Below are 27,695 nucleotides of genomic sequence, written 5' to 3'. Positions count from 1 at the left end.
TGTATTTTATATTTAGAGACTTAACAAATAAAGAGAGAAGCTGATCCAGGGTCAACCATCTTAATGGTCTCCTTCCGTCTTTTCCAATTTGCTCTGTTATTGGCAAAACTTTTGGTCAAATTCTGCATCTGTTTTACAATGTCGTCCTTGCACCTACATACATAGAAAAGTCACGCTTCTTTTCCGGTAGGGTAGGCGAAAACTACATCTATCCACTTGCCACGATCGATGCATTTCTTTCACTTAATGCACTCTTCGGGTACTCTTGACCTGACCTTTTGCCAAATCGTCGCCATTAACCTGTACAGTCAGTTAAACGAGTTACAAGCACTGGAACTTTACTTCGTTTTTACAAATATAACTTAAAGTCTGTACAGCCAGCCGAGCCGTCCTCGTCCGAGTACGAGTACTATGACGTCATCACATCACTTCTTTCCCTCTCATATGGCACTGTCTACACCAGGAGTCAGTCGAGCCCTGCCCACTGCCTTCACCTTGTCTTTAGAATCACTTATTTTCAAGCCGGTCCAGCCACCCGAGCCGTCCTCGTCCGAGTACTATGACGTCATCACATCACTTCTTTCACTTTAATATGGCACTGTCCCCACCAGGAGTCAGTCTAGCCCTGCCCACTGCCTTCACTTTGTCTTAAGAATCACTTATTTTCAAGCCGGTCCAGCCAACCGAGCCGTCCTCGTCCGAGTACGAGCACTATGACGTCATCACATCACTTCTTTCTCTCTCATATGGCACTGTCCACACCAGGAGTCAGTCGAGCCCTGCCCACTACCTTCACTTTGTCTTTAGAATCACTTATTTTCAAGCCGGTCCAGCCACCCGAGCCGTCCTCGTCCGAGTACGAGCACTATGACGTCATCGTCAGCTGGCCCCACGCGGGAGTTTGGCCAGGCGAGTTTGCGAACCACGGGTGAAGGCGACGCTGTAAGGAGATTTATCGATCAACGAATTAATTATAAATAAATATATACAGGACAAATTACACAGATTGAGTTAGCCTCGAAGTAAGTTCGAGACTTGTGTTACGAACCTGGGACCTCCGGTGTCACAGACAAGCGTATTACCGCTGCGCCACAGAGGCCGTTAAAATTCAATCATTATTGTCAAGCTTACGTTTCTACTTGAGGATCCAGGTCGCAATTAGACCATCAGGCTCGCCTCCAAAGACGGTCCAGGATCGTGACAGATTCTAAACCGACTTTATATTTTTTTAACAATATGCGTGGGAAGAAATGTTTCTGGCCCACACAACATTTTTCCTTTGTAATCAGACCAGCGCTACATTTGCCAAATTTTCTTTTATTAAGAAAGTTAAACACTACAAGTTTAAAATTTTTTTTTTATTTTTACTACACGTTTTTTTTTTTTATATGGTAGGAACAAAATAGAAAAAGACAAATTACAAATATACATACATAATATCTTTATTTTAAATTCACAGATTAAAAAACTCACCGCGTCTATCCGCGCGTCGCTCCGATCGCTAGCTGTACGAGCGAGAGGCACTCCGCCGTCTTAGGATAGAGCAGGACGACAGTATTATGTGAGCTGCTGCTAACGACACGTATACTGTGGTCTGGTACTGGTTCAACCAGGCGGAGATCGTTACACGGCAGTCCTGGGAACAAATTATCATCTACATTTGTTCGTTTTTCCTGGAGAAGATAAGCGCCTATGACCATGTTCCAGGAGTAGGTAAGTCATATATCATGGATTGAGTGCCGTCTGATTATCGTAATTCTTGGTATGAGTAGTAGTGATAAAAACCCCCCAACCATCCCGTGAAGGGCTGCGCACCCCTACACCCCTTGCTGTCCGTTTGCCAACAGCTACTTTCTAAGTACTTAAGATCCTACGGTTAACTGATTCTGATTGATGACTTTCAAAAATTCATATAAAAAAGGGAGAGGGCTTCCGGCAAAAAAATACTTGGGGGGGGGTCATACGAACCATCCCCCACCCCTCCCACAACCTCCCAACCCCCTCCGGCGGTAGCACGTTTCTAAAGTTTAAGTAGTTAATGCTTGTGCTGTTCTTACACGAAGTTCTTCCGTATGATCTCAATAACCTTGCACCTTGCATGGGCAACCTAATCTTTATTGGGTCATGGTTATACATCCAGTTGTTTGAATGAGCACGTTTTCTCTAAATGCCTCTCGCCTAAGCGGACATTACTCACAGACTCATTAAATTGGACCTAAAAACGCTGATAATAAGTACATGTTTTGACTGGATGACGCCGAATGCGAGGGGGCAACCGGGACTACCTACATAAGTAGAGACCAAATAGAATTATTGGTTACTTAGAAAGAGATAGATAGAGAAACTTCTATATTGCACCATACAGAACAGTACAAAACAGACAGAGATGGTACAAAGGCGGACTTATTGCTAATGCAATTAGCGATAAGTCCGCCTTTGTACCACCATTCCATAGACGGACAGTTTGTACAGTGATACATCCTCCTTTTTTTTGAAGTCGGTTAAAAATTGTTATTATTTACCTTATCGTAGGCTTCCTGGATGGTACAATTATCCGGGTATCCATTCACTCCACAACACGACCAGGGGCGAGCCACTTCTGCAGGTGAACTATACCAAGAAAATATAAATTTGAAATGTAAACGTTATCAATCTAGCGGAATCTATTAGCGGTCACCTGCGTAAAACGAAAAATCCTGGTAATTTTCGAAAGGTACGAGTAGGTTACTAACGCTGCATTCCAATTTTAAAATTTCTAGACTCAACGATTTGGCCTATGCTTTGTCCGTCAGTTAGTTAGTCACTATTGATCTAGCGTTATTGAGTAGTCCCTGTTCTAGAAATTGAACGCTAAGTTTTGTCATTTTTTTTTTATTATTAAACTTAGATATTTTTTCATTACATACATTTAACTGGTACTTATAATGTTCTATGGGGATCTTTTACTTCCTGCTGACTTTAGTCCCGGTCACATCCTCACCACTCTGGAGAGGAGCCCGGGGTATGCATTTGACCATGGATCCTGGATTAGGCGAGTCTGGTTTTTACACGAAGCGTCTCCCATCTGACCTCCGCAACCTTTGCACGGGAACCTAACCCGTATTGGATCGATCATGGTTACACATCCAGTTTCCTGAAAGTGTAGGTTTTCTCACGATGTTTTCTTTTGATGATCTTTTGGGGTGTTTAGAAGAATTTAATCAAAATCTTGTCTTTTATTTCTACAAGTAGGTTGTATCAAAAACAGAAATACACGTCTTTTCTCTGGTTATTTAATTTATGTATAAATACTTCTAAGTTTATAATACCTAAATACATGCAACCTTACCTGGAATTATACTCGCAGCATGTAAAAACTAATCTCAGTGCGTGTGTCCACTGTCCATCTTGTTCCTGCAAGCCTTTCTGTAGAAAAGAATACAATCTTGACGACATCATTTCTTTATATTATGAAGGTGGTGTTTGCAAGTCTGTTTGTAAGGGGTAATCTTCGGAACTTCTTTTTCGTATTGACTTTTATCCCGATTTTCATCTCTCTGAAGAAGAGCCCGGGTTGCGCCTACTGATATATTCCTTGGGTAAATCAGGTTTTTTCACAAAGGTAATCTCAGGAATTGTTTAACTTATTGTTCATTATTAAAATATGTATGTATGATCTATGGTTCTAGTAGAAAAAAGAACCAATGTCAATCTGTCGGAATCTACTGTTTTATTTCTGTTAGGTAATGGGCCCAGTTTATTTTTATTATTACTTATTTCAAAAATAAAAATATAATTTAACCAAAACAACGGTATATAAATAAACATTTTGTGCAAGTATAATCGTTGTAGCTAAAATTGAAGTTGGTACCTATATAATCAATTTATTTGTTTATAAATATTAATAAATTTATTATTATTTCAAAAATTATTTCGTATATATAGTGAAATGGAATATCAGAATGGGACGACTATATTACCCCAATATGTATAGAATAGACAATCATATTCATATGAGCAAATAAAAATAAAAACAATTTGATACATTTACTCACCTCAACCAAACTGCTTGAGAAGTAATAGAATAAGGAACATTCTAGCAGGAGAAGAAGCAGAACTAAGGAGGTGTACTGAAAGAGAGATTATTGCCGTAAATATCGATGCATCTATATCATAGGACAACTGAATTTGTGAAGTGAGGTGCCGTGTGATTCCCGGCACTAATATAAAAAAGAATAGAACCACTCCATATCTTTCCCGTGGATGTCGTAAGAGGAAACTAAGGGATAGGCTTTTAAACTTGGGATACTTCTTGTAGGCGATGGGCTAGCAACCTGCTTTATTCTAAGTTTAGATTATTGTGAAGTTGATGTTATTGAAGAAAATGCTCCAGTGCGGTTTGTTACCGCTTCTTCTGCGCTGACAGTAAACATGGTTTTTAGTCATTTATTCGAAGTCAACCAACGTTGTGAAACTAAAATATATGACAATTATTAAGTGATGTTTGAAATCCTACTAATATTATAAATGCGAAAGTTTGTGAGTATGTCAGTATGGATGTTTTTACTCTTTCACGCAAAAACTACCGAACCGATTACGATGAAATGTGGTTTGTAGGTAGCTGAAGACCCAGAATAACAAATAGGCTACTTTTTACCCTGGAGTTCCCGCGAGATTGATAGGGTTTCCATGCGGACGAAGTCGCGGGCGGCCTCTAGTGTCCCATACATACAGACATAAAATCACGCCTAATTAATTAGTTAGTGTCCCATACATACATACATACATATGGTCACGTCTATATCCCTTGCGGGGTAGACAGAGCCAACAGTCTTGAAAAGACTGATGGGCCACGTTCAGCTATTTGGCTTTATGATGGAATTGAGATTCAAATAGTGACAGGTTGCTAGCCCATCGCCTAAGAGAAGAATCCCAAGTTTATAAGCCTATCCCTTAGTCGCCTTTTACGACATCCATGGGAAAGAGATGGAGTGGTCCTATTCCTTTTTTGTGTAAGTGTCCCATAATAATGAATATTGTCACAAACCATGAACAGAAAGAAGGGTGACCCGTTGATGGCACCACGCAGCCCCATGCACGCTATACATCCCGCGACGGTAGCTACCACCACCGCCGCCGCTCCGAGGTGCGCCGTCACCACGTGCGGGGGTAACAGAGCCTTGCAGAATATTAGAAAACAATAGATTTATTAGCAAGATACAAGGTATCTCTTATTAAGGTCACATAACTTAAATCTAATTATATCTATTACAGTTTCCAATACGCATGTGTAGAAGAAGCGGCGGAACAAACTACACTGTAGCATTTTCACCGGACGTCAATTTACAAATATAATTGGCGAAGCGTGTGTGGACCAAGAAACTTGGGACGAAAACGTATTTTTAGTACGTTTATAAAGCGATAACTTTAGAACCGCTCGTCTCGTTATGATGAAATTTAAAAGGTATATCAATCAATCAATAGAATGTTTATGTTCGTAGAGCAACAAAATCGGTTAAGTAGTTTATGAGATATTCACAATTTTGTAAAAATTTAATTTTCTGTTATTTATTGTGGTGTAATAAAGAGTAATGTGGGAATTTGGGGTTTTCCTCCTCATATAGGAGTCCTATAGGAGCTTGTAAAGTTGCAACCATTGTTTGGCGCCCAACGTGGTGCGCGAATGATCTACCCCGTGTTTTATTAACGACTATCGACGTACGACTTCGCACGGGTAGAATTTGTGATAAATTTTCATACAAACATCCGCCCAAATTGTACTACATAGGGGTTGAATTTTGAAAAAAGAAAAAAACCTTTGTTATATCTGGGCTTTTTTACTATATATATATACTAAATAAATAAATAAGTATGTATATATGCATACCAAATTACTCACGGCAGTGCCGTGTGGTTCCTGGCGCCAATATAAAAAAGAATAGGATCACTCCATCTCTTTCCCATGGATGTCGTAAGGCTATTGAATAAATGGTCTATTCAACGCAAGAATAATTTTTCAATTAGAACCAGTAGTTACTGAGATAAGCGCGTTCAAACAAACAAACTCTTCAGCTTTATAATATTAGTATAGATGGGACAGTTCCAGATGCAAAAATACAACACGTAAGTAACTATTACATGGTTTCCGATATTGTGGTGACGTCATCCCCCCCCCCCCCACTCCCCTCCGGCACCAGGCCGCGACAGACACCGTGCGAAACTGTAACGGGTTGCTAAATTTGGTCATCGATCAATCAGCTATGTCTGAACGTGGCCTACTGCCACAGAATTGATAATACATACATAATGCCGTATTTGTGCATCATCTTAGTTAACATACATACAATTGGTCAGGTTGACGTCCCTTGCGGGGTAGACAGAGCCAAACAGTCTTGAAAAGACTGATAGTCTACGTTCAGCTGTTTGGCTAAATGATAGAATCGAGATTCAAATAGTGACAGGTTGCTAGCCCGTCGCCCAAAAGAAGAAGCCCAAGTTTATAAGCCTATCCCTTAATCAATTTTTGCGATATCCATGGGAAAGAGATGGAGTGTTCCTATTCTATTGGTGCCAGGAACTACACGACACACTGATTGGTTACCTATCTATACTTATATTATAAAGCTGAAGAGTTTGTTTGTTTGAACGCGCTTATCTCAGGAACTACTGGATCGAATTGAAAAATTCTTTAGGTATGTGTTGAATAGACCATTTATCGAGGAAGGCTTTAGGCTATATAACATCACGCTGCAACTATTAAGAGCGAAGAAATAATGAAAAATGTGAAAAAAAACGGGGGAAATCATTCATCTTTGAGGGCTTCAATGATGCCCAAAATAACTATTCCACGCGGACGAAGTCGCGGGCACAGCTAGTTCTAAATACAACTCATTGCTTCTCCTCTCCGTTTTTGTGGTAATTGGGACAAGGGTCAGCCTCAGCACGACAGCGGGTATGACGAAGTCAGCCTACTACCACACAGGCAACAGTCATTGCTAAAGACATATCAGTTTTTCTTTTCTCCATAACCCGAGGCAAAAAAAATCCTGCATACTTACATACATACCTATATACGGTCACGTCTTTATCCCTTGCGGGGTAGACAGGGCCAACAGTCTTGAAAAACCTGAATGGCCACGTTCAGCTATTTAGCTTAATGATAGAATTGAGACTCAAATAGTGACAGGTTGCTAGCTCATAGCCTATCCCTTAGTCGCCTTTTACAACATCCAAGGGAAAGAGATGGAGTGGTCCTATTCTGTTTTGTATTGGTGCCGGGAACCACACGGCACAAAAAAATCCTGCTAATATTATAAATACGAAAGTTTGTGAGTATGTCAGGATGTCAGTATGGATGTTTGTTAATCTTTCACACAAATACTACTGAACCGATTACGATGAAATTTTGTATGTTGGTAGCTGAAGACCCAGAATTACACATAGGCTACTTTTTATCCCGGAGTTCCCTCGGCATTCCACGCGGACGAAGTCGCGGGCGGCCTCTAGTAGTTCATACTGTCAGCAAAACTAAGTTCATTGAACTTCACAAGTATAAACGCTGTCTTTGTATTTACAGTGCATACAATGGTTCACAAAAGAACAAGTGCAAATAAATAATTTAGTGTGGTCACGCAACCCCCCGGAAATGCACCAAGGGAATACTCATTTTCTAATCCATATTCTACTAAGCAATATGCTACTAGTCTTGCTCGGGGCTCCGCTCATGAAGAAATTCAAAAATTCAAAATTTAATATTTAGTAACTTGGGATTCTTCTTTTTGGCGACGGTCTAGCAACCTATCACTATTTGAATCTCAATTCTGTGGCGATATCTATACGCCCCAAGTCACAAAAATAAAATCACGCGACGCTATTAGCCAATAGGAACAAAGAATCTAAATCGCGCAAGCAAAGATTTCGACACAACATCGTCGGAGCCGCGGTTCCTCAGGCATAAGACCTAGCCTGGTGGCAAATATATGTCCTATTACATACATACAAAAAATCATGCCTTTTGCCCGGAGGGGTATACAGAGACTACATCTTTCCACTTACAACGATCTTTGCATACATCTTTCGCTTCATCCACATTCATAACTCTCCTCATGCAAGCTCGGCGGTTTCAGGCACTCTAGACCTGACCCATAACCAGGACGTCCTATTGCTGGCTATATCATGGTCAATTACCACCTACCTTGATGACAGGACAAGGAACAGTTAGAATGACAGCTGACAGCGTGTGAGGAGACACAATCGCCCATATTCCAAATGCGAGCAAAGTCAGGCACACCAACTGTTAAAATATATAATATAATTATTTATCTAGAATTATTTTTAGTTATTAAATAGTGACAGGTTGCTTGCCCATCGCAGAAGAAGAAATATAAAAGAAGAATCTCAATTTTATAAGCCTATCCCTTAGTCGCCTTTTACGACATACATGGAAAATATGTGGTCCTATTCTTTTTTCTATTGGTGCCGGGAACCACACGGCATCTAGAACTAGATATATGGAATCTAATCTGAGACCTTGTGTCTCAGGGTCAATCATTCTTATTGCTACTGCGCCACCGAGGTCCTATATAATAATAGACCTGAATAAATTAGTATTCAGATTAAACTATTAATCTACGTTATATCAAAAACTAGCTGTGCCCGCGACTCCGTCCGCGTGGAATAGTTATTTTGGGCATCATTTAAGCCCTCAAGGATGAATAATTTTACTGGTTTTTTTTTCACCTTTTCCATTACTTCTTCGCCTTAAAAGTTGCAGCGTGATGTTAGGGTATATAGCCTAAAGCCTTCCTCGATAGATAAATGGTAGTATTTCCTGAGATTAGCGCGTTCAAACAAACAAACAAACTCTTCAGCTTTATAATATTAGTAAAGAAAGCGTTAAAACGTGCGTGTAGTTGGTGCGTAAGCACAGCTGCGTGTGCGAGCTAGTTAAGTATAGGTACTCACCACGACAATAATATTGAACATTATCAGCACAGCGGCCGCAAACATCGATACACATGAAGATTTGGTCGCCATCAAAATTTTAATAACACCAACGCTAAAACATACAAACATACATACTGGTTACATTGTCCGTGACGCCGGAGGTCCCGGGTTCGAATACATGCATGCGGCATGATGAGAAAAGAATGTTTCCTAATTGGCCTGAGTTTTGGATGTTTATCATAAGTATTTATTATGAAATTAGCTGTGCCCGCGACTTCTTTTTCCCCGTTTTTTTCACATTTTCCATTATTTCTTTGCTTCTTATAGTTGCGGCGTGATGTTACGAAACGAAAGAATTTTTGCGTATTTTTTTCTCCTTATGGTTGTAATGTGGTGTTATATAGGCTAAAGCCTTCCTCGATAAATGGTCTATTCAACGCAAAAAGATTTTTTCAATTCGAACCAGTAGTTCCTGACATTAGCGCGTTCAAACAAACAAACTCTTCAGCTTTATAATATTAGTATAGTTATAGTATTGTTGAGTTAATATCCCGTTACACGTTTCGAACTTACGTGCAATTATTTATAAGTATTTATTTATTTATCTCATGCGGGGTACGTACCTACGCAAGGCACGCGCAACGCAGTTTTTATCGCGAGTAAAACTAGGCGTGTTGGATGTGTATGTTCAGTTCATTGGGTCTCAACATATACATACATATAATCACGTCTATATCCCCTGCGGGGTAGACAGAGTCGAGTCCAACAGTCTTGAACAGACTGATACGCCACGTTCAGCTGTTTTGCTTAATGATAGAATTGAGATTAAAATAGTGACAGGTTGCTAGCTCATCGCCTAAAATAAGAATCCCAAGTTTATAAGCCTCATTTATTTTATTTACCAAACTTCTGAAAGTCGGCCATGGAATTCACTTTAATCCAATAGCGTCATTACCTTCCAACGATTTGACCGGACACGAAATGTAAAAGTTGTAATGAAAAAAAAACTATCAAAACTTTTTTATTGTCCACAGAAATTAAGGAAATTGACACTCTCATTCGATTTGGGTGAAGTGAAACATAAAAATACTTATACGGGTCAGGATTAGTAACTAGCTGTTACCCGTAACTTTGTACGCGTGGTTTTTATGAGTGTGAATACCGATTTTTAATTTATTTACATTTTCATGCGGTAGGTACCTAACAAACTTAATTAACTTAGTTCACTAAACCAAAAAAAATATTAATAATAAAACCTATAAAACGTCAAAAAGAATAATTAAAATTAAAGTTTCTAAAATCCTTGAGAAAAAATCCGGGATGTACCTACTTAAACATAAAAATAATTAAAATCCCATTTTTGCATATTAAAAAACTAAAATTAGGTATTTGAATCTCAATTCTATCATCAAGCCAAAAACCTGAACGTGGCCTATCAGTCTTTTCAAGGCTGTTGGCTCTGTCTACCCCACAAGGGATATAGACGTGACTATATATTTATAAAACTAAACTTCTAAACTCACTTGATAAAATTCAACTCGAGAACGCGGCGCGGTAACTTTTCCCGCCTATTTTTATATAAAATGGCGCGTGCTCTCTGCTTTTGTTTCGGCGCACGACTGCCGGAAAAGGTCCTGTGACTGCCGGACATGTATTCTCCCCTACTTACCTATATACTTTTGCCAGCAGGGATTCATAAACGCTAGATTATTTTGACAAGTATTTTTGTTTGTGAAAAATAAACACAATTCTATAAACCAACTGCGCCCCGAGACTTCGGCCTCGTGTGAATGGCGAGATAAAAAATACTTACTTTTTATGTTATTTCAGGTTTTATTTCACCCGCACTGTGTACCAAATTTCATCCAAACCCGTCCAGAACCGTTCGTAAACTCTTTATTGCACAAAAAAAACATGATATAATACAGTTCCCGGAATTAAAAATATGTACGGTGGCGGACTTATTCCAATTGGGATTTGTTCCAGTCAACCAAAGTAATCAATATTATGTAGTAGAAAGGACTAAGTAGTTTCTTGTGAAAATTTAGCTCAGGGATAGAGATTTAGATACACACCTATGCCAACTAGCTTCCAGTCATTCCAAACAATCAATGTTAACACAAACTGACAAGACGTGTATAAAACACCCTTGTTAGTATCGCTATAAAATTCGCAATCTTTCTACGAGGTAACCTGGAAATATTGGACAGATTTAATTGCTTTGAGCCTCTTAAAAACAAAGCAATAGGTATGGTAATGTGAGGGCCAAATAATACACAAACGAATAAAATAAATCTCAATATATTTATATCAACTATATATATAAACTCATTTATACATAAACAAAATTACAACATTTCTCTTACAACTCGTCATTTATAAGCTACAGACACAAAACGATAAGGTCGCGCCTACGGGGCCAGCGTACCACACTTTACAATTCAGTGTTAACACCTTTATAAAAATTTCGTGTCAGTGATGAAACACGATATTACTGACCAATTTTTTAACAAATATTTTAGTCATAATTCGGTTATATGTATTTTAGCAACTGTAAATTTATTGAATAAATTTAACTTTATTTGTCAAATCATGTACGTACATACTTAACGATTAAAATTGGACACATTTAATTTAAAAACTAAATAGTTTTTTGTTATTTTATAAGTTTTTTATTGATTTAACAATATTCAGGTGTGGCCGAGTCACCTAGTAATTAAATATAAGTAAAAATGTTGAATTGTCAAGTGCGATTGGCCATACATATGTATGGTTCGATACCACCTTAATTTCCCAAAAATCTTAGAGCCGGATCAAGAAAACCTTTGCCATGTCACGGCATGTAAAATTTACATGCTTTAATGGCGGCCCCAAAACGAACGCGACCGAAAACACAAAGATGAAGAGAAGATGAGAAATAGAAAATTAACAAAAGAAAATATCATCTACAGCATTTTTATCATCCGGGCACATAACCTGAACCAAAATGGCAGCGGTCTGCGCAGGCGCCATAGCCGCCAACCATTTTCCTCTCACAACCGGAGGGTTATCATGACATGACTATACCAATATGTATAGGTCAAGTTATGTTCCGGGCATACAATAAATTGTAATAACTATCTATTATTGTTATAATAAAATGATTATTTGCATCATTGTCTAATATTTTAAATAGCAAAACAACTTTGTAAAAACTATACTTAAAAATAAAACAGTAACATATGGTCAAACATAATAAAATAATTTTGTAGTCTCTTTTATATTCTGTTGTTCTTGTAATATTTGAATTTTAAGTTTAAAACGTGGATCCCAGTTATATTCATTTAAAAAAAAACTAGGTTTAGAATATTATATCATTTGTCTGTGGTAAAATAATATTGTCATTTTCCCATGGAAGCGACGCCTTGGGCAACAACTTCTACTATCTATGATGACAAAGAGAATTATATTCTTCTCTCTCATCCCTATGGAATATAGCTATTTAAAATTAATGTTCATAAAAATTAAACACATTGAAATATTTGTTCGTAACTCTTCTGTACGCTTAAGTTTTCATAAACACGCACTTTCGTGTACTAAGTCCGTAGCTCTTTTCCGTTAAATAGAGCGCCCGCCATATTTAAATTAAGATGAAATTTGTAAAGAAAATGATAGTGAAAGTAGTGACGTATGAAAACTTGAGCATATCCTGTGTCCTGTCACCCCAAGCCAGTTATGACCAAGTTAATTAAATTTGCACCTATTGAAATACAATACATACTGAAAATGGCGCTTGTTTATTTAATCGGGTTATACATACCATATTTGCGACATATATTTAAAAAATATTTTTTTTTTCCAATCTTAAATACATAAACAATATTATGTATGTAGGTAATTGTTATAATATTAGTTTTTTTTATTAAAATTATATTTTAATAAATAGCTGCAACATTGGTTACACACATAATTATGCTATTTGATTGTTTAATATTAAATATTATTTTTGCCGGAAGTATATTAAATTCAATTATCAATAATTATTTTAACATCACATAGGGGTATTAAACATTGAAGTACACACTAATTGTAAGATAAATGAGACAAACATTGAAAATTATTTTTAGAAAAGATTAATAAAATACTTACAGAAATTAATTCAGTTACTTTTTTTTTCAACTTGTAACTAGCAAAAGTTCATCCATACTTTACCAAAGAAAAATATTGGTAAATTTGTATACTTATTAAAAACCCATGTGACTTACTTGCGTGGTATAACAATGCCTAGTTCTAACATATTCTGTGGTATTACTTAACCTGGCCTAGGGTGGCGCCTTGACCTTGTCATTTAAGTTAAATCGATCGAATCCTTGAACATCAACTCCTGGCATCGTTTATCGTCTCTGGGACCTTGACCTCCAACCCATCAAGATCCTTGGTCAGGGTGATTTGGCACCCAAGGCGCGAGGTATCCGTCAGGCCGTACGCGAGGTCAAGCATGTCTTTCTCAACCTCGCACGCCTCTTCTGGTAGCCTTAAAAATTAATTAAGGATATTTTAAAAGATAGTTCAGTAAGTTAATTTACGTAAAAATTAACTTAAATTGTTTTATGCATTTCAATTTATGCGAGCCTATCGCATAAATTGAAATGCATAAAACAAAAGAATGTCTAAATTTAGAGGTCACATAAGAATGTGGATGAAGCGAAGGAAGTGGAAAGAGGTAGTCTCTGCCTACCCCTCCGGGAAAGAGGCGTGATTTAATGTATGTATGTATCACTTTAATTACACAATCTTCAATTTGTATCAAATGAAAATAACAAAAATATCATTTGTAATTCTTTGTGACCCTTACTATGTATAAGACAAAAAAAAAATTACTTATGTATAAGATATGAACTCAAATCACACCTCAGCAACCTTTGCAATGAAACTAACCCGTATTGGATTCTGCACTAGATGAGTTAGCCTTAACCCTTAGTCGCCTTATACTCGAGATTAAGTGTGTTTAACAATATCATTAATTACCTGTCAAAATCCTTCGGATCCAGTATCACGTGACATGTGGAACAAGTAAGGGTGCCTTCACACGCGCCGTACCCCTCGATGTTGAGGTCGTTGTTCACGACCACGTCGAGCAGTGTGTCCCCGACCTTAGCTTCCGCCTCCAGCCGCTTGCCGTCGTGAAGAACGAATGTTACCTTCACTCTGCAAAAAAATATCAATATTTATCTATTACTGAAGTTTTCTTCCTCCTGGCTTTTAGTTCCGGATGCATCCTCACCACCCTGGAGAGGAACCTGGGGTAGGCTTTTAATCATGCATTCTAGATTGGGTTAGTCAGCTTTCTACACGAAGCGACTCCCATCTGACCTCTGCAACCTTTTCAGGGGAGAACCTAATCCGTATTGGATAGATCATCACACATCCAGTTTCATGAACGTGCAGGTTTCCTCACAATATTTTCCCTCACCATTAGAACATCTGTTAGTATTAATAATAATAATATATACGGGACAAACCCGCACCAACCCGCGAACAGAACTTTCCGCTATATAATTACACTAGCAGTGTCCGCGACTCCGTCCGCGTGGAATAGTTATTTTGGGCATCACTGAAGCCCCCAAGGATGAATAATTTTCCCCGTTTTTTTCACATTTTCCATTATTTCTTCACTCCTAATGTTGTAAAAGTTGCAGCGTGATGTAATATAGCCTAAAGCCTTCCTCGATAAATGGTCTATTCAACGCAAAAATAATTTTTCTATTCAAACCAGAAGTTCCTGAGTATAGCGCGTTCAAAAAAACAAACAAACTCTTCAGCTTAAAATATTAGTATAGATTTATGAGCGAGATAGCAGGAGACATTTTGATTTTGGATTTTAAGCTCAATTCTACTGATTGTTGGTCAAATTGTTATGAAATTTAAAATCAGATAATGGTTTGGAAATTAGAGGTCCTAAGATTCCACTTAATGCTGAACCCTGTACATACATATAATTATGTATTTGACCTTTACAGGGTAGACAGAGCCAAAAGTCTTCTGAAAAGGCTATGGCGACATACAGCTATGCATATGACTTAATGATGGAATTTTGATTTAATTTAATTTTAAATTAAGTAGTTTTAGAATAGTAATTCAAATAGGTTGCTAGCCCATCACCTAGAAGAAGAATCCCACATTTATATTTTTGTCTATAACCCATTGACTAGATAACTATTATCTTTTCAAAAATAGAATAAACTCTAAATTGGTTATCAGCCACTAGTGATAAGCCATATCAGCTACAAAAAAGTGTTGACCGTGATATTACCAAGGTTAATAAAACTAACATCATCCTATGTAAATAAATATCAATACAATTTGCTTAAAAGGAGACTCCAGCAACATGCACAACCATTGTAATTGGTAGATACCCAATAAACATTTTTTTTTTATTGATGTACACATTAAATTTAATTAAAACAGTTTAAAATAAAATAAAAAATTTCGGCCTTTTCAAGACTGTTGGCTCTGTCTACCCTGCAAGGGATACAGATGTGACTATATGTAAGTATGTAGAATAAAATAAATATTATTCTGTTATTACTTTTGTCATGTCGTTCTCGGCACTGAGTAGACACAGCCAACAGTCCTTTGATAAGGCTCTGACTACATCGTTGTATGGTTCCCGGGACTTTTGAATTGGACTACTCTATTTCTAATTTTTTCTCATGAATGTTGTTAAAGCGACTAAGGGAAAGGTTAATAACTTAAGATTCTTCTTGTAGATGATAGGCTAGTAACCTGTCACTGATAGAATCTTGATTTCGTTATTGAGCCATACAGATGGTTTTTGCCTTTCAGTCTCATTGAGAATGTTGGTTATGTCTTCCCCGCTGGGAACGTAGGCATGATTATATGTATGTATAAACATTTTATAATTTTTTCAGATGTATGTCAAAATATTGAGAAAAGATGTCATTATAATGTACTTCAGCAGATTGGAACTGAGAGTTAGGACTTAGATTAACATAATAATTAGATTAGAATTTAGCTTAAATTAGGGTAAGACCTTGGAAACCAACATATTGGTACAAATGGCTGGGTCTAGAAATTTTAAATTTGGCATGTCGGTTCCTTATGCGGTCAAGGGGTGCCATAAGAGAGGGTTTATTGTTACTCCAGCGGGAACGGCGATTAACAGGATTTTTGGTTTAAAGCAGGCAGAGCTGAGGGAGTACTGTAGCACGACATAGTTAATTTTTAAATTTGTCATAATCAATGGACTGTTATTCAACCAGAAACATAAACTTAATAAAAGCTTAATGTTATTATTATTTTAAAATGTATTTTTTTCATTCATCTTTCTCTACTCCATCCTTATTCTGACGTTTGTCATTTGAATTTAGGAAAATCTCATAACTTATGAACTTCCGTTTCTATGAGCTATATTTGTGTTATTTATCCATAACCAAATTAACAATTATTCTAACCCTGAATAATTCATGAGATATTACCCCACATTATTACATCAATAAATTATCAATTAAAACTTACTTGTCTGTGTTCAAAGCTAATTGGGTTGTTGACAGCGGCCTCATATTAGTATATTTACAGGAATTTGTCCCAAAATTCATTTTTAATAACCGACTTTTACTGGTCAAAGTTCTTACTAAACTTCTATGGAACATTGTCGTAAACTTAAAATAACACGTCTTATATCCACGGCGTCCGTTATACACAATTAAAATATTGAATAATTCACACCTATTCAATTTCACGACGCATGAATAAATAAAAGATTTTTTACAAAAAGAAATTTATCAACGTAATATTTGCTGAATGAACGTGGTTGCCAGCTAGAGTAGGTAGTTTAGGCAACGTACTAAAATTGCACTTTCGACAACAGGATGGACATACACATTTTCAGTAAGAGTGAAAGAAACAGGCATTTAAATGAATTATTTGACAGCAATAATGAAATCAAATATCTATTAATCTGAAGGCCGCCGACATCTGTGAGGATAAGCATTTTTTTGCGTGTCAAAGTCACGGAAGTCTAAGATAGGTATTTATTTTTAAATTGTCTTCAGCAGCGGCGTAGGTTGTCGTTAATGTTGTTGGCTGCTGCAGCCAGCCAACTTTGTGTAGAAATTGACCTTGAAATTAGTTGTTGCCCCTCTATTTCTTTCTAAGTTGTTTGGCTACATCGTGATATGGATACGATTTTCCTGTTCTCAAGATTTCATAACAGTTTATTAAATAAAAAAAACTAATCGCTGCATCCGTTTGTGATGCCACAAACAGACAAAAACATAACATGAAACTTATAACATATTACATACTTATTTAAATTTTTAACTGATAATGATTAACGATTGCAACGCTTTTTTTTAAGCTCACGGAAACCGAAAATTGGGAATCTTGTTTAATAATCAGGTCATAGGAGTTCATTTTTTATCTACAACTACACTTACTCATGAGTGTAGCTTCAATTTTTCGTCTAAATTCTGTGAGTAGCAAGTATGTGCCTGACTTGATTTTGACAATATTGACATTGACATTAGCTCAGCCACTCAAGTCAAGTCACTCTGTTCTGTTTTTCACTTGGGAGTTTTTCTGAAAACATTTTGTTCAGATTGATTTGTTCATCGGTTTTGTTACTGTGAATTGTAATTTTGTATCAAAAATATTAATGATATAAGTGTTTCTACTTCAACATTATCAATCAGTAGTAATGTCTGAACGATTAAAAAGCACTCTGTCGCCAGAAGAAGATTCCGCGAAGGTTATAGAAGACCTGACAAAGGATCTGGAATTTAGATTGAATACAGATACAAATAATGATGCCCATTTTGTGATAAATCCTGGATCAAGTGCTGAAAACATTCCACCTCCCGTTAGTGATAACGAACAGTTTTCAGGTTTGACGTTTCTCTGGTTCTTAAAAAATTACACGATATTTAGTTTTAAATAATAAGTGTTATGAATGAGAAGTATTCATAACACTTATTCGGGGCTCGGTAATTTTATAACCAGGGCCCGGTCACTTGCTCGGGCCCTGGTTATAAAATTATTGCTTGGTCAGAGATATAAAGCTTAACCACAGCAGCTAAAATGGCAGTGGTTGATCAGCTGATTGTGGTGCTTTACAAGAATCAATTATCTTTCCATTCCTGCCTAAAAAAATCTGTACTTAAAATTCTCTCTGTTCAATTTTTCAGATGTACCTTTAGATGAAGATTTAGACAAAGACTTCACAGAGAGAGACAAAACGGAAAGCGACACGGATTCCATAGACGAAGAATCCCTCAAAGATGCAGAGCTGGACCTCACGGATGACCAGAAGCAGGAACGGAAGCTCATCGCAGAAGAGTTGAAGGTGGTGGGCAATGAGGCATTCAGAGTGAAAGATTATGAGCGCAGCGTAGAGAAGTATACTGAAGGTATGGTCAATAAATCTGACATAATAGTTGACTGACAGATTATGTACATTTCAGACTACTGGATGTTGTAATTTGGCATGTAAGTAATAACTTTAAATTCTACTCATTCACAAAATACCAGAGTTTAACACATAGACTGCCATGTCAGCCACCGGTGACTGACAGGTATATAATCTTTGTATAAGCAAATGTAGGCAGGCTACGTGTTAATATTTAAGGATTGTGTGTCTTTAGGTAGTTTCGCCTACCCCTCCGGGAAAGAGGCGTGATTTTTATGTATGTATGTATGTGTCTTTATTGCCGTGTGATTCCCGGTAGTTTGGAATATGACCACTCAATCTCTTTCCCATGGATGTAACTCATTTGGAATTCTTTTAGGCGATGGGCTAGCAACCTGTCATTATTTGAATCTCAATTCCAACTTTAAGCAATACACCTGAAGGTGGTCCTTAGTCTTTGTGAGACTATTTGTTCTGTCTACCCAGTAAGGGATAAGAATGTGATTATACTGTATGTATTTGCTTTATTGCAATGAATGTTAATTTTTATCTGTGGAAACTTGTAATTGGCTGTATATTTTTTGTCCTTAACTTTATTTTAGCTGTTAGTTTTCCAAAAATGTTAAATAAAATGAAACTATTGTTGACCGTTCCTAAAATTCCACTTCCAGGTCTCAGAATCTGCCCGCTCCAGTTCACACAGCTGCGGGCGTTCCTCTACTGCAACCGCAGCGCCGCGAGGATGTCCCTACAGAAGTACACGAAAGCCGTCAAAGACTGCACAAAAGCTATAGAGTTGGACGATAAATATCTGAAGGCCTACTCCAGGTATGATTTTAGTTTTATTTTTGGCTATAAGTTAGTTACTCATACATACATATGGTCACTTTTATATCACTTGCGGGGTAGACAGAGCCAACAGTCTTGAAAAGGCTGAATGGCCACATTCAGCTATTTAGCTTAATGATAGAATATATATGTTAGTTATTCTTACCATGAAGAAAAACATTGTAAAGAAACACATTCAGGCAACTGGATGTGTAACCATGGATCTAATACGGTTAAAGTTTACCTGCAAAGATTACAAAGATCAGATGGAAGTAAGTTCGTGTAAAATCCTGACATGACATGACTGTCAAAGGCATGTATGTATTAACTAGCTGTGCCCGCAATTTCGTCCACGTGGAATAGTTGTTTTGAGCATCGTTGAAGCCCTCAAGGATTAATAATTTTTCCCTTTTTTCACTTTTTCTATTATTTCTTCGCTCCTAATAGTTGCAGGGTGATATTATATAACCTAAAGCCTTCCTCGATAAACGGTCTATTCAACAAAAAATAATTTTTCAATTTCAATCAGTAGTTCCTGAGATTAGCGCGTTCGAACAAACAAACAAACTCTTCAGCTTTATAATATTAGTAAAGATAAAAGCAATGTTTCTTTTCAGACGAGCGATATCATACGAGGCATTAGACAAACTAGACGAGAGCCTCGCTGACTTCAAGAAGATTCTAGAACTAGACCCCTCACACAAGGAAGCGCAGAAAGCCGTCATCCGTCTACCTCCCCTCATAGAAGAGAAGAATGAGAAACTTAAAACAGAAATGTTAGGCAAATTGAAAGATCTGGGCAACATGTTGTTGAAGCCGTTCGGCTTGTCCACGAATAACTTTCAGCTTGAGCAAGACCCTGAGTCAAAGGGGTACAAAATTAACTTTAAGCAATGAGTTAATTTGTAATGTATGTTTATGTGTATGTAATGTAATATACCTATTTGTATGTTAAATGTTTTTCAATTTTATTTATCAGATCCTATACGTATTGAAAATGTTTATTTTTCAAGGTTTTGATGTTTTTTTCAGTAATATCTTGCTAGAAAGCTTATTCTTGATGGGTCAACTTTCTCCAAGTGTCATCTGTAAAGAAATACATACTTACGGGACAGCAGATGATACAGACAGAGTTAGCCTCGTAAGTTCGAGACTTGTGTTACGAGATACTAACTCAACGATACTATAGTTTATAATAAATACTTATTAAATTTACATGCAAGACCCAGGCCATTTAGAGAGATTTCGTTTATAATCATGCCCTGGCCGGGATTTGAACCAGGGAGAAAATTTATGCGGTATGGCACCTCTCCCCAAACAATGGAGCACCTGCTGTCATGCCCTCATCACCAGCACCCAGGATGACCTTAAGACAGTTACCGATGAGGCTGTAAAAATGGCAGTAGGTATATTATAGTGGGAAAATTTGATCATCGTTAGAGGTATTGTCGACACGCCAAGAAAAAGAGGAGGAGAAATCGTCCACTAAAGTCAATCTTGTGGACCAAAGAGTTTCATAATTAGCTCCTTCTGTCAATTGACTTACTTGCCGTCATAGAAAAAGAAAATCAAATCCGTCATTTGAAATTTATTTGAAAAAAGAACTCGATACAAAGAATGACATCGTCCGCATAAAATTTGTAATTTTTTTTAATTTGATACGGTTATTTTATAAAATCGAAGATTTTTCTTCACAAATGTGCATAAAATTATGAGACTGTGGAACAAACAGGTATGAACTTTTTTTTTAAATCCACGAAACATTGTCGCGGCCCCTGGCACTTGGACCATACATACAAATAAATATCCTTGCGGGATAGACAGAGGCAATTGTCTTAAAGAGTCTGAAAGGCTACGTTCAGCTGTATGGCTAAATGATCGAATATGGAGTCAAATAGTGACAGGTTGCTAGCTCGTCGTCTACAAGAATCCCATGTTTATTAGTCTTTCCTTTAGTCCCCTTTTACGTCTCCTCTTCTTCATCCTCGCCTTTCCCGTTATACTTACGGGGTCCTAATCATTCAGCGCCAGGAATGCCGCTGGAGTGCATACTTCTTCCTAAGACCTAGCAGTTTTACATCACTCTGGACTTTCGTCAGCCAGGTGGTCTGACGACTTCCCCTTTACGCTTTTTACGACATCCATGGAAAGATATGATGTAGGTAGTCCTATTATAATGAATGAAGAGAGTTATGAATGTGGATGAAGCGAAAGAAGTATAAAGTTTTTACCCGCAGCTTCGCTCGCGTGAATTTAACGCCATCTACAAAAAAACGACGAAATTAACACCACCCACAACAGCAAACAGCAACGGACTGAAGTCCACCCACATCAGAATACAGGTTTTTCGCAAATCACTAGTGTCCGACCGAAGCTTCGGCTTCGGCTTCGGCTTCGGCCACCTTCGGCCAAAAAATCCACCTTCGGCGAAACATTCGGCTTCGGCCCAAAATCCGGCCGAAGCCGAAGGTTTCGCCGAAGGTCCGAGCGACCGTCGAGATTGAACGAACTGTTACGAAAGTCATGAGGCGGCGGGGAGTCACTGTCAAAATATCACATTGCTGATTGCATGCATCAAAACAAGTCCGTACGTGTATTTAAACGAGTGTTTTTGTAAGAAATCAAATCATTATTTTTACCAGTAGGTAAATCACATACTTTTCTATACATACTTATCTATACATATAATAAAACAGTAAAAATATTTTGTCTGTACATTTAGTATTTTCGACTGAAATGGATAGAGGGACACTTAGAATGAATAATAGAAAGCAAAAATATTTTTTTTTAATTTCTTGTCTGTCTGTCTGTATGTATGATCACGATTATCTCCGAAAGTACTAAACCGATTTACTTCAAACTTTCACCAATTGCTTTGTTTTAACTCAGAATAACATTAAAAGTTTGTTTTATCAAAATCGGTTCACAAAAAAAAAAGTTATCGACATTTGAATGAACTCAAGGCATCAGTATGCCGGCAAATAAGTTACGAAATTAAAAATTCAAAGTCATTTATCATTATACGACGACATTATACCATATAAATATAAGTGAAAGGCGACTAAGGGATGGGCTTACAAACTTGGGATTCTTTTTCAGGCGATGGGCGAGCAACCTATCACTTTTTGAATCTCAATTCTATCATTAAGTCAAATAGCTGAACGTGGCCATTCAGTCTTTTCAAGTCTGTTGGCTCTGTCTACCCCGCAAGGGATAAAGACGTGACCATATGTATGTAGTCTACTTTAATTTCGACACCAACGCAACGTCTTCGATGGTCCAGTGGTTACCCCGTGAGACTGTGAAGTTGGCGGTCCAAGTTCGAATCCTAACAATTACAAGATATTTTTTATTATTAAAAATATATTTTTTTTGTATTGTTTGAGTATTTTATGTAAAAAAACTGAAAATCAAAATACTACATATAATAAAACGGTAAAAATATTTTTTCTGTACATTTAATATTTTGACTGAAACGGATAGAGAATTTTTTTTTTACATTTTTTGTCTGTCTGTATCTGACTGTATGATTAAAATTCAACTCGAAATTTACGCGGACGAAGTCGCGGGCAACAGCTAGTTTATCTATAAACCAACCACCTCTTTGATATATCATCAACTTCTATATGAAACAGTCAATATATAAACCTTCAATATTGAGGTTTTGAAATGATTTTAATATTAATTGTAGCTTGTAGACAATATTGAACAAAATTAATTACTGAGTGCTGAGAGAATATAAACCTTCGGCTTCGGCTTCGGCTTCGGCCGAAGGTTGTGGCGATAGCCGATTAATCGGCTTCGGCTTCGGCTTCGGCCAAAAATAGACCTTCGGTCGGACACTACAAATCACACTGGAACTAGCTTTAACCGGGGTAAAAGGTATCCTATGTCCTCCAGACTCTTAGTTAATACGTGATAATTCAAGAAGATAAATTCAGTATGTAGGAGGAACAATAATTCAGCTCGACCGCTACCAAAGGGAATATCTTCCGCCAGGCTAGGTGTGATGCCTGGGGAACATATGTACAACCTCCGATCCGTGAAATCTGTGCTTGCGCGATTTAGACTTTTCGTCGCGTGATTGGTGCTTGTGACTTGTGGAGTAAAAAAGTTACTTTTTCAACAATAATACTTATTAGTTGTGATGGGATACTATATAAAATTAAAATATATATATCTAAATATATTTTACAGATACCCACACAAAATGGCAAGATGTCGGCGAAGGCGAAAGTAAGTTCCTACCTCTCTTATTGTAACTATCTGATAAAGTATTTCGTAGTCAAGTAAATTATGGTCATAAAATTAATTATTTAATAATAATAAAAAAAAACTATTCTAAATTACAAACTAAAAACATTATTAATGGTCATAATATCCATTTAACCTAGGGATTTTCATGGCGAGAGCATGAAGACATTATTCATGGAAAAGCTAAAAATTCCTAAACGCGAACCGAACGAGCGAAGGAAATAAATACGATAAAATTTTGTACAGCTTTACAGTACAGAACCACTTTTATTATTTTATCAAATGGTAGATTTTAAGCACTAATTAAAGGGTAATTTTAGAAGAAAATTCATTGAGAAAACTGATGTTTATTTATTTTGCTTTCAGGATGTGCAAAACGTAAGTTAGATTTCCTTATAAATACCTACTTAGTACCTAGTAAGTAGGTATTATCTACAAAGTTCTATATATCTAAACATAGGCACTTAAGGAATATACGTACGTTCGAGTGAAATGAAGCAATAGTTGTAAGTAATCAACACTTCACCAAAGAATATAAAAAAAGGTTAAATAGTTAAATAAAATACGTATAAAGATACCTACAATCTATATATATAAAACTCTTCCGTTACTGAGTGACTGACTGACAGACAACGCACAGTCGAAACTACTGGTCGTAGACAGCTGAAATTTGGAATGTAGGTTCCTTGGGATATGTAGGGGAGCACTAAGAAAGGATTTTTGGAAATTCAATCCCCAAGGGGGGGAAAAGGGGTAAAAACGTTTCTATGAAAAATCTTATTCCTTGGGTTTATAAACTTGAAACTTGGCATGAACACGTACATAGGCAAGTAAATATGTTTGACATTATAAGTTTTTTCAAACTACCCTCCAATCGTGATTTAGGGGGTGCGATTGGGTGACTGATTTATTAACGCACAGCCGAAACCGCTCGGTATAGGAGTCTGAGATTTTGAACAGAGGTTCCTTTAGTAACATAAGTGAGCACTAAGAAGGGATTTTTGAAATGTCAACCCCCAAGGGGGGGAAACGGGATAAACTGAGCCGGGGCTGCGGGAAAGTTCTAACGAGATACCGTGGCCCCGGAACGCAAAGGGCAACTGAAGGAACGAGGTGGGTTTTAGTCAGTAAAAGTCTGACACTCCCTTCCGTTCCACCCAGAGCGGGAGAGGTCATTTGATGATTTCCCATCCTTAAAAAAAAGACTTTGTATGACAACTTTCAGTCGTCTCTTTAACATACATAATAACATACATAATTATGTACATACATGCATAACATTAATAACATCACGCCTTTAAATCCCTATTTTGTGTTAACACTACCCATACAAACAGCTACGAAATTTGTCCGCATCCATTTTCACCTAAATTCTTAACGTTAATGAGATTTACCTACTTTTTATTATCAGGTCAACCTAATAGCCTCACATGTACGTATAACTTCGTAAGAATTTTCTTTCAACTCCTAACTACTATACTTCAACTGTCTGTACTGTCGAGATCATTAAAAAACGCTATATATAACCGAATTACACGTGGGCGAAGCCGCGGGCGGAAAGCTAGTAGATTATATATGTAGATGGACGTCGCGCAAGATTAGGTAGGTATATGCGAGCCAATAGACTGAAATCCGAGTACGCCGAAAACCGGACCAAGTGGAGAGAGAAGTCGGAAGGCGGACCCCGGGTCCCGAAACACTTCTGTGGAGGGTGCAACCGGGAACTCGCAGAGATGAGAGAGGCATATATGTACCTATACGATATTTATTTAACTACAAGGCGAGTGTAAATGGAAAAGTTGGACGATGATCTTGACAAACGTGCATACATGCAATCACGGTATTTATCCCGCACGAACGGGCAACAGTCTCGAAAAAACTGAAAGGCCACGTTCAGCTATATGTCTTAATGATGGAATTGAACTACACTACTTGAATGATCAAGTAGTGGACGTTACAGTGAAAGATTAGTTCCAGACTCCAGACTAGCTGCCCTTAATAACCTTACATGATTACCTTAACCTTCATGAAGGGTAATGAATGGATAAAAAGTCCCTGTTCGCTCCTTCGGGAATTTACTGAGCGGATTCCTTTAACCTGATCCATATGTAGGTACATATGCCAAATTTTAACCTAAACCCGTCCATTGGTTTTGGCTGTTGATAACATACATACATACATATAGTCACGTCTATATCCCTTGCGGGGTAGGCAGAGCCATCGGTCTTAAAAATATTGAAAGGCCACGTTCAGCTGTTTGGCTTTGTGATGGAATTAAGATTCTGCTGCCCTAACTAAACCCGCGATATCAGCTTCAAGTCACCTTTCCCTCCATTTATTAAAGCATCTATCTTTTAAGTTATTGTGTAGTTACATGTCTGTTTAATCTCCATCTTAAGCCGATGCCTCAGCTGTTTGGCTTTGTGATGGAATTAAGATTCTGCTGTTGACAAGCCCTAACTAAACCCGCGATACCAGCATCAAGTCACTTTTCCCTCCATTTATTAAAGCATATATCTTTCATTTAAGTTATTGTGTAGTTACATGCCTGTTTAATGTCCATCTTTAGCCAATGCCGTAGCAGATCTGGGCGGTTCAAACGCTGCCGGTGTGGTGACCGCCACTACAGAGTGCGGCAGTGCGGCTGCAGAAGTCGGAGACGGTGCTCGCGCCGCCGCCGCAGACGCCCCGGACGCCGGCCAGGCAGACCACGGTACAGTAGCTAGTGCATGTCGAGACTCGGCTGAAGCAGTGAAGCTTCAAATGCTGTCAGAACAGTGTGAGTCTTCTAAAGATGCAGCATGACGCTATAGAGTGCAGATCACGGCACGTGAGGCTTTCAATGCTGTTAAACTTGACCAAAGAAACAATGGTGTAGCTGTCAAAGACCAGGCTACAGCAGCTAGTCTTTCTCTAGACTTGGCTAGCGAAATTTCAAGAGGTGAAGAGCTGATTGAGTACGGCTGTAGAAGACAACGACGGGGCACACGCTGCAGCCGCAGACGCCCCGGTCGCCGGCAGGTAGACTACAGTGACTCTTTAAGACTGCAGTGTGCTGCACTGTCTCACTAAACATATAATTTTACTTTTAATACCTGTCATGTTTTGACTTTTTGGCACCTACTTTAATTTGCCGCTGGCACTGCCTGCTTACTTTAGTTTAACTTCTGTTAGCTTTTGTAAACTCTTTTTTGTAAATCAGTAAATTACCTAAACACAATTTTTTAATAGTTATGGTATTTGTGTTTTATTTTTGCAGTTACCGCTGGCGCTGCCGCTCCCGCTCCGGCTCGTTCAAACGTTGCCGGCGCTGCGACAGGCGCTACAAGCTGCGCAAGCGCTCCATGTCGCCGTGAGGTAACGTCATCTGTAATGATTATCTTGCGTCTTGTACACACAGTTCTAATAGCGAGGGGGCAAGTATCCTACACACAGTTTTTATGGTGAGGCAGTATTTTATTTGAAACACAGATCTTTGAGCGATGTGTGAAGAAAGTGAGTATTGCAGTTTAACAGAGAACGCTCATGAGGAGAATTGAAAAACTTTGTAATTCAAGAGGTCAGATTTGCCGACGGATAGGAGGTGAAATTGCAATTATGTCAGGTACATTAATAAGATAATTTTCAATTTGTCTGGATCGTGGTCGTGGCAAAAACGAGGCTCCCTCAATCAAAGGACAACAGGCACAAGTTTATTCCAAAGGACACAAAAGTTTTCATAATTCTGATGCCAAAATTCCGCATTAGGTACATTTAAGAATAAAAAGGAAGTAGTTAGTCTTTTTCTAAATCAAAAATTCACCAACATTATTATACCCTATATTAATATAAATTACCCTTTTTTCACAGGTACTTTTTTATGGTGATTAAAATTTTAGTGCTTTTTGAAATATATACAATGTACACAAGGAATCTTTTGTTTTAATTTATCTTTATTATGTACCTACCTGCTTAGAACCAGAATAAAATTAGGAATTAGAACCAGATTAAATTTTGTGTGAGATTAGAATCCTATGACCCCAGATCAAACCTGTACATTAAGCAATTATTGAATAACCATGATCTATTACGACTTGGGTTCCCCTGCAAAGGATACGGAGGTCGGATGTGAGTCGCTTTGCTTTTAAAACCAGACACCCAATCCAGGATCACGGTCAAATGCGCAGCCCGGGATACTCTCCATAGAGGTAAAGATATATCCGGGTTTAACTCCACTAATCACGCATTTGCCTGCGGGTAAGTCTCCACAAAAAAATTGATAACGTCAAATATCTACTACGTC

General features: G+C 37.7%; 4 protein-coding genes across 4 annotated transcripts; 2 read left to right on the top strand and 2 right to left on the bottom strand.

The window, feature by feature from the left end:
* Positions 1-383: 383 nt before the first annotated feature.
* LOC132903831 (uncharacterized) lies at positions 384-9,015 on the bottom strand. The gene is made up of 8 exons (XM_060953092.1): positions 8,944-9,015; positions 8,174-8,272; positions 5,027-5,158; positions 4,035-4,109; positions 3,329-3,405; positions 2,523-2,610; positions 1,474-1,636; positions 384-940 (listed from the first exon to the last, which is right to left on the bottom strand). The coding sequence occupies exons 1-7, from the start codon at positions 9,013-9,015 to the stop codon at positions 1,502-1,504; spliced, it is 678 nt and encodes a 225-aa protein (XP_060809075.1). The 3' UTR covers positions 384-940; positions 1,474-1,501.
* A 2,195-nt stretch (positions 9,016-11,210) lies between these two features.
* On the bottom strand, positions 11,211-16,884 carry LOC106130106 (adrenodoxin-like protein 2, mitochondrial). Its single transcript, XM_013328872.2, has 3 exons — positions 16,444-16,884; positions 13,933-14,112; positions 11,211-13,438 (listed from the first exon to the last, which is right to left on the bottom strand). Exons 1-3 carry the CDS (start codon positions 16,575-16,577, stop codon positions 13,282-13,284), a joined length of 471 nt encoding a protein of 156 aa, XP_013184326.2. The 5' UTR covers positions 16,578-16,884; the 3' UTR covers positions 11,211-13,281.
* A 568-nt stretch (positions 16,885-17,452) lies between these two features.
* On the top strand, positions 17,453-20,115 carry LOC106130083 (tetratricopeptide repeat protein 1). Its single transcript, XM_013328846.2, has 4 exons — positions 17,453-17,810; positions 18,111-18,332; positions 19,003-19,159; positions 19,777-20,115. Exons 1-4 carry the CDS (start codon positions 17,624-17,626, stop codon positions 20,054-20,056), a joined length of 846 nt encoding a protein of 281 aa, XP_013184300.2. The 5' UTR covers positions 17,453-17,623; the 3' UTR covers positions 20,057-20,115.
* Positions 20,116-20,776: 661 nt separating this feature from the next.
* LOC106130096 (sperm protamine P1-like) lies at positions 20,777-27,302 on the top strand. Its single transcript, XM_060953066.1, has 6 exons — positions 20,777-20,891; positions 23,357-23,395; positions 23,780-23,791; positions 25,983-26,126; positions 26,673-26,770; positions 27,263-27,302. Exons 2-5 carry the CDS (start codon positions 23,370-23,372, stop codon positions 26,767-26,769), a joined length of 279 nt encoding a protein of 92 aa, XP_060809049.1. The 5' UTR covers positions 20,777-20,891; positions 23,357-23,369; the 3' UTR covers position 26,770; positions 27,263-27,302.
* The last annotated feature ends 393 nt before the right edge of the window (positions 27,303-27,695 follow it).

The sequence above is a fragment of the Amyelois transitella genome, chromosome 31 (genome assembly GCF_032362555.1).
Source record: "Amyelois transitella isolate CPQ chromosome 31, ilAmyTran1.1, whole genome shotgun sequence".
NCBI lineage: Eukaryota > Metazoa > Arthropoda > Insecta > Lepidoptera > Pyralidae > Amyelois > Amyelois transitella.
The sequence above is the reverse complement of the archived record's forward strand: the minus strand, read 5'-3'. Positions and strand labels throughout refer to the sequence as shown.